Source organism: Struthio camelus, chromosome 7, assembly GCF_040807025.1.
Source record: "Struthio camelus isolate bStrCam1 chromosome 7, bStrCam1.hap1, whole genome shotgun sequence".
Lineage (NCBI taxonomy): Eukaryota > Metazoa > Chordata > Aves > Struthioniformes > Struthionidae > Struthio > Struthio camelus.
The window spans coordinates 36,545,438-36,559,908 of record NC_090948.1 but is presented as its reverse complement, the minus strand read 5'-3'; the positions used below and the strand labels follow the sequence as shown (position 1 = coordinate 36,559,908).

The 14,471-nt window shown below is 59.4% G+C and overlaps 1 protein-coding gene across 7 annotated transcripts in view; it reads right to left on the bottom strand.

Moving 5' to 3' along the window:
• ARID5B (AT-rich interaction domain 5B) overlaps nucleotides 1–10,523 on the bottom strand; it is a 109,411-nt gene extending 98,888 nt beyond the window's left edge. For 3 of the 7 annotated variants that reach the window (XR_011142255.1, XM_068950806.1, XM_068950807.1), the window contains exons 1-3: nucleotides 10,386–10,523; nucleotides 9,909–10,169; nucleotides 382–607 (exon numbers count right to left, since the gene is read on the bottom strand). Coding sequence is in view for 2 of the 7 variants with exons in the window: in XM_068950806.1 (XP_068806907.1) it covers nucleotides 382–607; nucleotides 9,909–10,169; nucleotides 10,386–10,406 (508 nt within the window). In the remaining 5 variants the exon portion in view is untranslated. Of the gene's footprint in view, nucleotides 1–381; nucleotides 608–1,246; nucleotides 6,874–9,582; nucleotides 9,692–9,908; nucleotides 10,170–10,385 lie in introns of those variants that run through there. The other 4 variants (XM_068950808.1, XM_068950809.1, XM_068950810.1 and 1 more) reach the window with 4 other exon arrangements.
• Nucleotides 10,524–14,471: the final 3,948 nt, after the last annotated feature.

The following is a 14,471-nucleotide window of genomic DNA, read 5'->3' as shown; positions in this document are numbered from 1 at the left end:
TCTCCAGCCGCCTCCTCCTACGGGGAGCACCAGGACGCTGGGGCCACCACCCGGCCCCACAGCTGGGACACGCCGCCCGCCCGCCCCACGCCTCACAGAGGGTGTCCGGCCAACACGTGGCTGCGCGCCAGGGGCGCCCGCGGGACACGACCGGGCGTGACAGGAGCCGGCGCAGCCCCCCGGGCCCCACCGCGCGCCACGGGCAGCTCTCCGGGGCCGGAGAGCCACGGGGCGCTCGCGGGGGGCCCGAGCCGCGCAGTCAATACAGAGCTCGCCCCAGGCCGCAGCCGGAGGAAACGACGGACCTCCCCCACCGAGCGGGCACGGCCCCGAGGCGGGACGGGCGCCGCGAAACCCGGCCCGAGAGCCAGGAGCACTCACCGAGGTCGGCCTTCTCCTTCAGGATGTCTTTGAAGTTCAAGCCGCCGTTGAGGGTGGACTGCCTGTACCTGGCCAGGGCCTCCTTCTGCCCGCTCCGCCCCACCTCCGCCGGCGCCACCGGCGCAGCCCGGAAACCGCACCGCCACTTGGAGAAATCCGACTGCGCCCATCTCGCCAGGTCCTCGAGCTTCACCGTCACCTTCTCCGACACGGCAATCACTTCATCCTGCGGGAGGCGGCCAGACAACACGTCACCGGGGGCTCCCCAGCGCGCCGCGACCCCCTCCCAACCGCCCCCCGCCGCCGCCGGGTCACCGGGACGGTTCGCCCGGCCGCCGGCAGGGACGTGCCTCTGCGGCGGGACCCAGCCGACCCTCGGCCGCCCGCGGAGCCTCCCCGGTGCGGGCGCGCGGGCGCGGGGCAGCCGCCCGACGGGGCGCGGGGCGGCCCAGCCCACCGAACCGCGCGCGGCCCAGCCCGCAGCCTCGAGGGAGGGCTTGTTTCTGAGGTGCGATTAGCTGCAGACGTAGGAACTCACGGCTGGGCGACTAACGGCCGTAGCTGGTGCCCCGCTGAAGGGCCCAAGTAAACCGCAGCTTCTTGGCGCTCTGACGCGCCAGAAAATTCCTGCGTTTACGGTGCGTTTTCCCTTGGCTTACACGCAAATATTGAATTTAACTTTTGTCCTAAAAATTAAGTAAAACCGTGATGTAATCCCAAAAGAAATGCTACATAAATGTTATGTGCTTCCCACCAAAAGAACCTCGCACGTTCTCATGTTTCTGAAAACCTTTTTCGGGATCAGAAAAGAGCCGGAGTTTTCTCCTCCTCCCCCCCGAACAGACGCTCTAAGAAAAGCACTTACGCTCAGTTTAGCCTCCAGAACATATACTTGAATTAAACAGCTCTAATTGCTGAATTTTACCCTTCCAGGAAACAATCAGCTCCTCTCAGTCAGGATGAATAAGCAGAATGTTTTACGGCTGACTCCAGCAAGCGAGGGCTCCAGAAAGCCTCAGAAAAATAAACAAACAAACACGCGCACGTATCCAGCCCGATACCGTCCAGACAGCTCAGTTAAAACAGCAGGAAGAATTTACGCGGTAAGGGGAGCTGACTGCACACCACACCTTGCACACCACACCTTTCTAGCGCTAAATAAGGTTACAGGCTCTTGAAATAAATAAACCAGAGTCCAATTTTTCTCTCAAATACACACAAGCACTTGCAAACAAAGGGGAGAGAAATTCTTTGAGTTATTAAACAAAGAGAAATGCGCGACTGATCCTCTCTGTGGGCTTTTATTTTTTATTTTTTTCCCTCTCTCTCCACTGAACACATTCCTCAGGAAATAAAATACTGCTCAATAGAAAAAAAAAAACAAAAAAAAAGCTTCATTGTGGTAAGTTGTACACAATACAGAACCTGGAGCATCTCCGGTCAAACAAAACAAAAAAAAAGAGCAGATCTGATATTCCACTCTCCCTCACATAATACAAAATTGCTTTATAAGCAGGCACCTTCATTACATTGAGCACAATAGTAAATACTTGGTCAGCAGCGAAAGGCATGCCTATACGCTAAGCAAGCCTGCCACAGGACCTCCCTCCTCCTCCTCCTCCTCCTGCTCCTGCTCCTGCTCCTGCGCTAGCCTCGCGCGGTGCACGAGCTTCCCCCGAACAGCCGACGACCACCAATCTCTGCTCACGACAGGCGTCAATACTCTGTAAACAAGTGTCGCGTACTCCAAAGTACAACTTCAGTGGATGGTTTCGCCCAATTTCATTACAGCAGCCACTCGAAATAAAAAAGGCTGTAGTTGCTATGCATTTTATAGCCATTACATGGTCATTATTAAATGTCAGGGTGAAAAAAGGGGAAAAAAAAAAAATCAGTCGGCCTGAAGACAGCCTCAGCAGCTCCTGCCTGAAGTCTTCCTTTAGGAGGTCGAATACCCTCACCAAGTACTACACGATTCCTCATACTGAGCACTAGAGAATCTCTTTAGCAGCAGTTTTAATAAAAGACTGACTTGGAGATCAGATGTATTTTTGGTTAAAACATTCTTTTCCAAATAGCTCTTACGATCAAATGATAACGATTTCAATTACTAGTTTCTTCACATCCTTTCCAAGAACCGGTATGACTAATTTTGGCTGGCACACAAAGCAAGCCGAGCAGACAATTTATTAACCAAGAGAAAAGTACAATCACTATTACATCATCAATGAATAAACTTGTTTTCGAGAATACAACCGTCGCACATACGCACACAATGTGTGCATCAAGGGGGGAGGGAAAAAAAAAAGAGGAAGGAAAAAGAAACCCAGCTACAGCAAGGGTGGAAGGATCCCGGCGCGTCGGCCCCACGCTGCCGGGGGCGGCGCGCCGGGGTCTCCGGCCACCCCGCGCTTCGCTTGCCGGGACGCAAACGCCAAAGCCTTTGCACGGCCCTTTCAACGCCCGGCAATCAAGCAAAACGCAAACGCTCAGCTCGAAAACAGCGTGGCGGAGGCAGCGGGGTCCAGCGGCGGCTGTGACTACACGGAAAACATCCGGTGAAGGGAGACGGAGCGGCGCGCCTCGGCCGGCTCTTTCCCCCCCAGCGCTTGCCCAGCTTGCGGCTCCGTTCCGCACCAACACACCTTTCACTTCCTCCTAGCGCGTCGCTAGCGATCGCCGCCGTCGGACGAGGGAAACGCATCTGGATTTCTTTTTAGCCGGGAATAAAGGGGAAAGCCATCCTACGTGTTTCAGAGACGCCGGGCGGGCCGCGCAGCCCGTGGACAGCAACGCTCCTTCACAGGAGGGGCCACGCGCCCTCCCCTGCCGCCTACCACCTCTTCGCAGACACGGGTGTATGATGTAGACCTGCTCTCTCTCACTCTTCGTGTTTGAAACCCCGCTCATTTTAGGCCCAGTTTACAGACTAATGGCCGCAGGCCCAACCCGATGCAGATCTCCCTCGCTCGCTCCCGCCGCGCGGTGCAAGTTGCGGGTCAGGCCGTGACTGCCTCCGCGCCGCCTCGCCAGCGTCGGTCCCACGAGCAAGGTCTAGCTCTCAAAGGGGCTTTTCACCCTCTCGAAGGGACTTTTCCACACCGTTTTAACCAGATCTGGGATGTGCACGCATCTTGCCCGCCTTTTACACCTCTTCAAGCAACCTTCCCAAGCGTCACAGTCAGACCCAAACCAGAAGCTGCATCCTGTTTTGGGAGAGGGTTGAGGGGCTGGTCAGTGTAAAAGGGTTGTCTCCTTCCTGGAGACAACCAGAGTGGAAACGTGAAAGTTTCTGGACTGCCCCCGCAGCCAGCCTGCCCCCAGGACGCTCGAGGGTCAACTCACCTCGGCTGAGCTGAGCCTTCCTCTTACAAACCCCGCTAAGCGAAGCATTTGCCATCCGGCAGAGCCCCTCAACCACCTGATAGCAACCGCCGCGCACCTATTCCCACCGTCCTCCAGCTCCCCGGGAAACCCCTTCGACAAGATGACAAAGGAATACAGATGTTGACTAAATAAAAACCAGGTACGCAGTGACACATGACTAACAAACCTTTAGAAGATTAAAGAAATCTGCTGTATACCCTTCATGTCATTCATAATCATATCTCCGTGCAAACATGAAAAGCCACCCACGTTGCCTACAGTGTATGCATACACACGCACACACGCATTTGCATACATATATATATAAAATATACACATATACACACACAGAGACACAAACCGACTCGTATCAGCTACGCTCTGAAGCGATGCACTTATGAGGTCTCCATTTCATGGGGGACTCGTTAACGAAGGGAGCACTTGCGATTTTTGCCCCGCCACCGCAAAGCGAGGTTTGCAAAGGGGACCAGCGGATGCCGATTTCGGGCAACGAGGTTTCTCCCGCTGCCCCTTTAAGGGCGCTGACCGACCAATGGGAAGGCTTTTCCCGTCGGCATAGTTGTCTAAATCTTGAAATAAATACTGACTATAAAAAGAAGCGCTTTTTCTTGTGTTTCTATAAAAGCGGGTATCCAGTCAGCCTATAATCTTAGCACATCTCACCAGACTCCTGAGCAAAGTAAAATAGTTTCACCTATCAAGGAGGCAACGGGGAGACAGTTAAGAAAAGACGGTGAAGCAGACCGTCGTTCTTCCTCTCCCGTCTCTTAAGAACGTATCAGGTTTGCGTTTTCAGAGAAGGAGTCCAGGGAAAAAGGGACATTATCTTCTCGAGAGCCGTTACGCTTAAATATTATGTCACTGTTGTCTAAGCAACCATCACAGCCTAGCGAAAGCACAAAACGCTATATTGCCTGACTCAGCAGATGGTGGAAGTACTTACACGCACGGAAAGAGGTCAGGTAGTTAGCGGGAGTTTGAAGCAGATAATTATTTTTTAAAAGAAATATTAACTCTTAGGAGGCAGGGAGTCGCAGGGCACGCCGGGGCGGTGGCGCGTCCTGCTTCCCCACCAGCGCACGGTGCATCGCAACATCCCGCTCGTGCCAGTAACCGGGGAAGATTTGTATCTCCGAGAGGCCAAGGCAGCCTTGAAAGAATTACGGCAACTGAGGTATCTCAGAATTGTGACGTGCGGCGAACGTTTTCACCCCGGTGCTTCCAGGGGTCACTCGAGGAATTTGGGAGGGCAGGAGCGAGGCGAACACCTGCTTGGCCGTCTCCTAACGTCAAATACGCGGCCCGGAGAGAAACGGGGGGCATCCTGTGCAAACTCTTGCTGGTAATTACAGGAGGCACCGCGTGCCGTTTCTCTGATCAGTATAATTTGCATCAGAAAACATCTTCAGCCTTTTTATTGAAACCTTTAGCACAGCAAATAGCTGGGGACGCATATTTTGCAACCCAGGACGTTGCTGACGAAAACACGTTCATCCACGGGAGCAAAAAAATACAATTCCGCTCCTACGGACTGCGTTCACCGAGGATAACGGAGCTGTATATTTCATTGGGACATACAGGCCTCCAGTATTTCTGGTGCGGTTTTTCTTCCTTTTTACATCCCGTGCGCTTTTTTAGTTAGTTTTCTGCGATTTGGGGGGAAGGGACCTTCCCGTGACCGGCGCCCTGGGAACGCGGCTCCGGGTTGGAGGTCCCTCTGAGGAGAGGCAGGTCGCGCTGCAGGGCTGAAGGAAGGAAGGAGGGGGCTTCTCGGAAACGATGGCGCTAAGCAAAAGCCAACCTGAAGTCCAGAAGCAGAGCGCGAGCACCTCTCAGGCAGCGATGGAAAGCAGGAGGAAAGCACCACCGCCTTTCCATGACTGCCGCCCTCCTCACGCCAGGGCACCAGTCCGTATCCCCCCTGCGACCAGGTCTCCTCTCTGTCAGACGGGCACCCCCGAAGGCCTTGGACCAGCAGGTCCACAGGAGGCCCGTTCGGCCCCTGGGAGCTGCGGCGAGCTGCACAGACCACTGGTCTCCCCGTTCGAGCAGGCGAGGGGGAAGCCTCCGAAGCGGAGGTGCGACAGGCCAGGGATTCACCTGGCACACGGGAGAATCTGGCAGAGGCCAAGGCGGAGCCATACATCCGCAGTCCTTCACCAATTACCGCAAAGGGCCCGAACCACCTCGTTAAATTCAGGTGACGGGCGCTGGGCCGTCTCCCCAGCCCGAGTCCAGCCGTACGCGGCCGAGTACGGCTTGCACCGACAGAGAGCGCCGAGTCCCGACGCGTCCACCACATCCAGCGGGGTGCAGGCCAAGGCGACTACCAGGATGGACACCGGTGAAGCACCTCCAGCCACGAGGTATTCAACTTCCTTTGTATTAACAAACCGCTTCTGCCTCCTGACTCGGCATCTCCAAAACGTTGCACGCAGAACGCCCCGGGGCAAGGCAGGACCGGGTTTCTGCGGGATGCGCTGTGGGACGCTGGTGAAACCTGGGCCAGAAATCGGGTGGAGATGGAGCGCCCAGCGGGACGGCTGCTGGCAGCCGGACTTCGTGCCCGTACCGCGAGCCTCGTCCTCCGCTTCTTTTTTCCCCTCTCCTCCCGTTCCCGAACCGAGGTTCAAATTGAATTTATATCTGTCACTGCAGATAGAAGTCCTGACCGCAGAGGAAATAGGCTTCAGTCACAACGTTTTCCCATCAGATGGCTCGCAGGTCTCAAAGAGTTGTTCCAGCTCAGGCAAGTTGACAAGCAATTCGTTCCTAATTTTGCCTACCACACTTACAGTACGAGAAGCTTTCCTCGTAGATTACATAATTGTATTTTTTCTTAACAAGGAGTACATTGCATTAGCAGGTTTAAATTATGCAAGCTTGTTCTTTTGTCTTTTGTTATATTATGTTCTATTGTGCTGGTGAAACAATATGTGCTTTAATTAGCAAATATCTGTAAATAATTTACTTGCTTTTCATACTCGAGAACAATGGAGCCAATTTTCACATACATCCACCGAGCATGTCTCGCGGGGTCCGCGCCAGGCTCGCCCATTGTTCCGGCTCTGCAGCAGCCTGCCCGGCCCGAGCAGCTCGCGCCCCACGACCCAGGCAGAAAGTCAGAGTTTTGGCCCCCCACATCCCCCCTCGCGCCCCCCCCCCCCAAAAAAAAAAACAAAAAAAAAAACCCAGAGACTGCAAAGACAGATTCGAAAACACCTAGGAAATGAAAACAAACTCTCTTGTTATCTGGGAGCCCGGCACCTTCGCGCAGGAACAGGGACGCCTGCCAAGCGTTAAGGTCGCTGGACTGATGCCACAAAATGCCCACGCTCGCCTGACCTTCCGACTGCGTTTCAGCTACGAAATGAAAAGCTCCGCTTGATAAGACACGGCGAACCACGGGAGCGCCTGGTCTCCGCAGGGTTAAACCTGGGTGTGAACCCACGCTGCACCCGCACAAACACCCGCACGCACGCACACAAAGAAGAAAGCCCTTAAATCAAGAGCGGATGACTGTTCTGAGACTTACGGCATTGTTATTTTGAATGCGGATGAAAGGGCCAGAACAAGCATTGCAAGAATATTTCAATTATGTATTTCCCAGAACTCCATCTCTGAGCAACTAATGCAAATATTGCTCCCATAACAGCAGAACTTCTGCCTGAATAAAAGCATATAAGGGCTTGAATCAGAACGTACTTTCTATATCATACGCGTATTGTTTGAATATTATTAAAAATGCAAAATCTATGCGTGTGCGACTCTCCTGAGCAATACAGTAATTATGATTAAGGGACAAGCAGCACAAAAAGAGCCAATTTATCTTACTTGTGCTTAGGAATACTATTGTGTAACTAAGCAACTAAAGACAAAATATAGTCTAATTAATTCACTCCTATGCTTATTTAAAAGACACAATTAGAACATTTTTATTTTCCAGCCTGCACAGTATCTCAACATGCTGGAGGGTGCATGTACCATGCGAGGCCTATTATTCTCCACAGACAAGAGTTTAACGGTTAGTGCCACCGATCAGACGGGGAACAGCAACTCCGGAGAGCGGGGCTGGGCGTATTTTTCAGCCCGGGCGCGCTGGGAAAGAGAAGCAACAGAGAAAAGGAGAAAAATAAAACTGAAAAGAAAAGCCCCAAAACAACAGTTTTTTTCACAAAGGGAACGTGCCACAGGCGCCCAGAGAGGCCAGGCTGCCGGCTCAGGGCTAGCAACACGTGGCTTCCCCGCGTAACGCCGTTGCCCTCTCCTTCCTTTGCCAGCATATGCTCCTGGTGGTGAGAGAGATAAAAATATACAGAGCGGATATGCAATTACCAAAACCATGATATTTTATGACAAATGTCATTTCCTTAACGCTGCTATTACAGCGTGCCTGATTTCCAAAGCTGAATTAATTTGAGCGAGCGCACGCTGGAGATTGATGCCATTAGCACGATTTTTAAAGCACCCTTTAACCGTCGCCAGCCGCAGGTTTGCAACGTGCTGCCGCCGCCGGGCCGGGTCCCGCGGCACGCGCGCCGCGGGGGCCACGACGGGCCGCGTCCCGCCGCTTCAGCTAAGGAAAGGGGAACCCGCGGCCGCGCGCAGGGCGAGGGGGGCGGCAGAGCGGCAGCCCGGTGTGGGGCCGCCACCGCCGCCGCTCGCCCCGGCACGGCTCTCGCCTGGGCTCTGCGGGAGCGACGGCGCGGGCGAAAGGCGCTGCGTCAGAACAGAGCCGCTCGGGGATCTCTAGCGGGGCGTGCTATCGCCTCCAATACCATCCCCGGGCTTAACGGGCGCCGGCGTCTCCGGCGGCCGGGGGGTCACGGCCGCGGCCTCGAAACGGCCGCCCCGCGCCCCAGCCCTTCCGCCTCGTTTCCGAGCGGGACTCGTCCTGTCCCCGACTGCTACCCAAAAAAAAAAAATAATCGATAGGCAAAACCATGCCGACGCCTAGAAACAAGTTAACGGAGTCAGTGCCAAGCCAGCGCGTTTCTGCACGGGAGCGTGATGTTGCCCTCTCTAGGCCCCGGCGCTCAGCGCCGCCGGTCTCCGCAGGCTCCCTGCCAGCCCAGCATCGCTCCGCGCCGCCGCCGCCGCCGCCGCTGCGGCTAATGAATGACTAACTTAGGCCAGAGGGGAAATGACATCACCGGGGTGTAAAACCCAGCGGTGTGAGGAAACTTTTTTTTTTTTATTTTTACCTGCTTGGCGCTGGGCAGGAGGGCGGCCTGGCAGGCGGCGCCCGTCCGGGCGATGCCCCGCGCGCTGCCGCCTCAGCTGAAGGTCGCTGGCGGGCGGCTGGCGGGCCGAGGGCGCCGGCTGCGGCCGGGGCGCGGGACGGCCGCCTTAATATTCCCCGGTGTCCCTACCGCCGTAAGACGAGCCGGTCGTTAAGGCGCATTAGGATGATTTGTGTCCCTTTCCCCACGTGCCGCCCCGTTTCCCCTTCCCGAACATCCTCCCTTCTGCAGGCGCGCACGCACGGCCTCAAGCCAGCGCCGGCGGCCGCGGAGCATCCCTCGCCGGCGGCCCGCTCCCCGGGAAGGCGGCTCCCGCCCCGAGGCCGCGGGAAGCCCGAGGGGCAGGACCCGCGCCCCGGCCCCCCGGCGCCGCTCCGCGCAGAAGTTGCGCCGAGGCGCGGCCCGCGCCCCGCTCCGCGGCCGCCGGCGGGGGGTGATGCCCGCGCCGCGCTCGAGGCACAAACGGGGAAGGGCCAAAACCGGCGGGCGGGGGGGGGGGGGGGGGGCTGCGCGGGGGCTGCGCGGGGGCTGCGCGGGGGCTGCGCGGCCGCGGGGCGGCTGGCGGCCCTACCTGTCACCGATCGCTCTTATTCAACACGTCCCTGCCGGCTCCGCGGCTTTTCATCTGCCTCGAGCCTCCATTTCGCAATTTCCGCCCTCCTTAAACATACCGAGTAGTGTAACACATAACAACAAATAAAAAAGGAAAAAAATAAAGAACCGGGCGGTACCTAAGCGCACCGGCCCGGGGGCACGGGCGGGTCGGGTCGGGTCGGGTTTGCGCAGGACCCCGCACCGCGCGGTGGTGGTGGTGGATGGGGGGGGGGGAAGGTCCCGGCGCGGCGCAGGTGCGCGGAGAGGGGAGCGCGGAGGGGGGGGGGGGCGCGGAGTTCCCACCTCGCCGTGGTCACTGGTCCTGCCCTGCGGGGTGTCCTCGGGGAGGAAATAAAGTTTGGAGCTGGAGAGAAGTTGGCGGCTGGTGCGCTCCTCCCAGAGCAGCTGGAGCTCGGCGATGCAGGCGGGCTGCTCCGCGCCGCTCCGCACGAAGAAGAAGTCGCCGAGGGCCAGGACGCGCGGGCGGGCGCCGCCGCGGCGCGGGAAGCGGAACGCCTTGTAGAACACGTAGGGGCCGTGCGAGCCGCACGGCGCGCCGACCCACTGCGGGGACAACAACAGCCACAGCGCGGCAGCGCCGTCAGCGCGCAGCGCCGCGCAGCGCCGCGCAGCGCGCTGGGGGGGGGGGGAGGTGGTGGTGGATGGGGTGGGGGGGAGCGGCGCGCCCCCGCGCTGCGCGGGGCGGGGGGGGTGGAGGGGGGCCGCGGGGCGGGGGGGCGCGCTGCGCGGGGGCTGCGCGGGGGCTGCGCGGCGCGGTACCTGCAGCGAGCTGTGCTCCATCGCGGCGCTCCGGCGCGATTGAACTCAACATTCTCCCAAACTTGTTGGCGTGAATGGAGCCCGGCAGGTCCTGGCAGGGCGAAGCCGGCCCCCGCCGCCCCCCGCCGCCGCGCCGCCCCCCGGCCCCGCCGCCGCCCCGCGCCGCGCCGCCCCGCCCCGCCCGCCCCCGCCCCCGCCCCGCCGCCGCCCCCGGCCCCGCCGCCGCCGCCGCCCGCCCCCGGCCCCGCCGGCCCCGCCGCCGCGCCGCCCCCCGCCCCGCTCCGCCGCCGCCCGGCAAAACCCGCCCCGCCGCCGCCGCCGCCGCCGCCGCCCCCCGCCCCGCCGCCGCCGCCCCCCGCCCGCCCCGCCGCGCCGCCGCCGCCGCCGCCCCCCGCCGGTTTTCGCGGGGCGGCGCGGGCGGGCGCGCTGCGGACCTGACAGGACCTGCGGCTCCCCGCCGGCTATAAAGGCGGCTTCCTGCGGCGCCGCCGAGCCGCGCGTGCCGCCGCCGCTCCGCGCTGCCCCGCTCCGCGCCCCGCTCCGCGCCCCCCTTATCTGAGGGCCTCGCCTGCCCCCCGCCTCGGGGTTCTTTTCCCCTTTCCCCGGGAAACGCGAGAAAGTGGGTTATCGATTATATAAACGTGTAAATATTAATGCATTTGTGCGCCTGCAAGCGAAAATAAATGAATAAATAAAATAAGGGAGGGCGCTTAAGGGGGGGGTTCAGCTCGGCAGATCATAAGAGGGAGGGGGGGCGCAGCCAGCGCGCGGGGCGCACCGCGACGTGCCCGCAATGCTGATCCGCGCCGCCGGCCGCTTATGCAACGCGGGGCGGGCGGGCGGGCGGGCGGGCGGCGCAGCGCACCTGCGGGCGCCCCGCTCCGCCAAGTCCCCCGACGGGCGGCTCCGCGGGCGCGGGGCTGGCGGGCGGCGTGGCGGTGGGGTTGGGGGGGGCTCGTGGGTTTTTTCCTTGTTTTCCTCCTTTTTTCTTTCTTTTCTCTTTTTCCTTGTTTCCTTTTTCTTTCTTTCTTGTTTCCTCTCCTCTTTTTCCCCCTCTTCCCCCCCCCGCCCCTTCTCCCGCGCGCGAGCGGGGCCGCTGCTGGCCGTGGCCCGTGGCGGGGCAGCTGGCCCCCGGCCCGGCCCCCGCCCGCCAAACAGCGCAGCAACAGCGAGCAGAGCCACCCCAAACCCCCGAACTGGATAATGACGGGGGCGGTGACGTCAGCGCCGCGCGCATCACGACACAGCGCGCGGGGGCCGCAACAAGTGCGGGCGGCGGCGGCGGCGGCGGCGGGGCCCGGGCGACCCCTGGTGCCGGCCGGGGCCGCCGCCCGCATCGGGCCCGAGGGCGCCCGGGCTGGGGACGCGCTGCCCGCGTCTCACCGAAAAATAAAAATAAAATTCATGTGCCGCGCACGTGTCCCAGGGGGCTTGGGTAGGACTGGGCGCAGCGTGCCAGCAGCTACCGCAGCCCACCCCACCTTAGCTTTCCCCTGCGAGGGCGGCGGAGCTGCCCCGGGGGCCCTGGGCGGAGGCCGGGCCGGCCCCTCGGGACTACCTGCCGCCCGCCGCTCCCGCCCCGCGCGCCCTCGGCGCCTGTCCCAGCCGCTCCCCAGAAAGGGGACGGGGCGAGGAGGACCGATTGTCGCAGGCAGGAGCGGCCCGTCCCCGTCCCGTGGGCGCGAGGAGGGGCCCGGCAGCAGACCCCGGCAGCTACCACGGAGTCGCTGCGTCCTGCGACCTGCCAGGCCTCGCCGAGCGCCGCACAGGGACGGCTAGCCACAACGTCTGGGTCAGCTCCTGCCTGCTCCTGCGCAGCTCTTGGCTAGACGAAAGGAACTGCCCTGCCCCAGTGACCCTCCGGGTAGACGCGGCCCGTGGTTCAGAACAGGCCTTTCCTCCCCGAGGAGCCACCCGTGAGCGGAGAGCCACAGGCCGCGGCGAGGAGACAGCGGCCGGCTCTTGCCACCGCGTGCCCCGGACTGGGGCGGGGAACGCCCTGCCCTGCTCCTGGGAGCCTGGGTCGGGACGCAGGAGACTCAGGTTTCCGCTCACCTTTGCCACGTAACAGGGCTCGTTGCGTTTCTCATCCCTTTTCCCGAAATTCACGGTCTAGTCCACTTGGTACGGGGCAGCTAACCACAGAGCAGCGCCAGACACATCTGGCGAGCGCTTTGCAGTCTCTTCGCCTGGGTGGAGGCCTTCGCCATCGCCACCCTTGGCACAAACCACAGCTGGTTTGTGCTCTGCCTGGGTCGGCCAGGCTGTACGCGGTGTTTCTCCTGGAGAAGGCTGCGTTTCCTCCAGTCTTTTTGGAGGAAAAATCAAATTCTTTGTTCCCACTTGTCGAACATTCAGCCTTTCACTTTCTACGTACCTCTAAGATGCCCTGAGCTTCCCGCTGGTCTGTGGCCCTGCAGCCTCTTGGCTGAAACGGTAGCAACGTGGAAGAAAGCCATTCCCAGCCAGAGGAATGGGGAATCTGCTTCCGCTTTTTGCCGCACTAGCGATCAAGCCCGTTGGGAAAGCTCGTTTGCTCTCCCAGCTCCCTTTGAGAAAGCCGAGTCGACCAGACAAACGTCGGAGAAGCTCGGCTGTGAGCGCCGCGGCGGGCGCAGGCTCAGGACGCTGGGCCGGGCAGGCTGCAAGTCAACGAGTGCCACCGCTTGGCTCTCACCAAGCGGCAGTGGGCAGCGTGCATCTCAGGTAGGCAAAACTGGCAGAACACAACTCGAGCAAGAGAGTTGCAGGGAGCTGTTATTTTGGCTGCTAAAATCTGGCGCTCAGAGCTAGGCAGCGCAGTCACCCAGGGAAGGAGGGTATTTGAAGGGGATGGGTAGGTACTGGAGATGATGCAAGTGAGACCCACGCGTCGAAATATCCCCGAAGAACTGGGAGCGTCAGTTAATTTTACCCCCCCCCCCTGTGAACTCCCAGCTGGAATAACCTGCATTTCTTCAGCCGTTCACCTTTGTTTTCACTGACCTTGGCATGTTTAATCAGGGTTATATTCTCACACAGGTAAAAGCGTCCTCAAATGATTGTTACAATATATTGGGCCCAAACAGGTTTTTATTTGTTTATTCATTTGCTTTATCTCCGGCAGGTAGGGCTGCTCTTTTCCCACAACGTGCATGCAAGTAGCGCAGAGAACTTGCCTTTTCCATTCATGCCCAAATTCCTCTGCTTGTGCCGCGCCGGCCTGAGCCGCAGCCCCGGCACTGACTTGGCAGTCGCGGCCACCACGTGGAGCACCTCTCCAGGCTCTGATTTTTGCAGAGCACCCCCACTTCCTTCCAGCCACGGTCTTGCTCCTCCCAAAGGGAAAGTTTCCCCTGTGCTCTGCAAGAGCAGCATGAGGCTCCTGAAGAAGCGTCTTCGGGCGGGTTAGTTTTGGTTTCTAGGGAGTTAAACCTTTACCCTAGGCAGCTACGCTGGCTGCAGCCGATGCCATGGCATTATAACTATATCAAGAAGAAGGTGAGGCGGGATAACGTGAGGCGAGGTGGTTTGCCCACGAAAGGGTACGTTTCGGTATGGTCAGCAGAGCCTGCCTGCTCGTTCCTGGCAGCGCGCTGGCAAGCTGTGGTTATGCATGCTGCCCCAAGCCACCGTTCAGGGCATCTAGCTCCTACGAGACTCCGTATCGCCTCCAAATTCCGGGGAGACCAACTCCAAAATCCATGCTTAGGATCTTGTCCTTAAGAGGGTACATCTAAAGGAGGTATTCAAACCAGGGGATGATCTGGGGTGAGCTGGTGGCTCACCTTCACCCTTGAGTCACCAGCAATAGGCAATTCCCAAGGGCCAGTCACCCTCCTAGCTGACACCTATTGCCCAGTAGGAAGGGTGACCCTGAAGGTGCCTGTTTCCCTCCATAGCTGCGCCTTGTACCTACCTTTAGAGGACCACAGCAAAAGGAGATGACTCCCGCCACGAAAGTCTAGCATGCTCTACTGCATGGCAAGTTTAGTGTACGCAAATAGTCCAGCTGCCCACGGATGCATGTGCTCACGGATAAGAAGAGCTGAACGCACACTATCAAGTTATTCTGCAACAGCAGATTTTCCCACAGAAGCCTCAAGT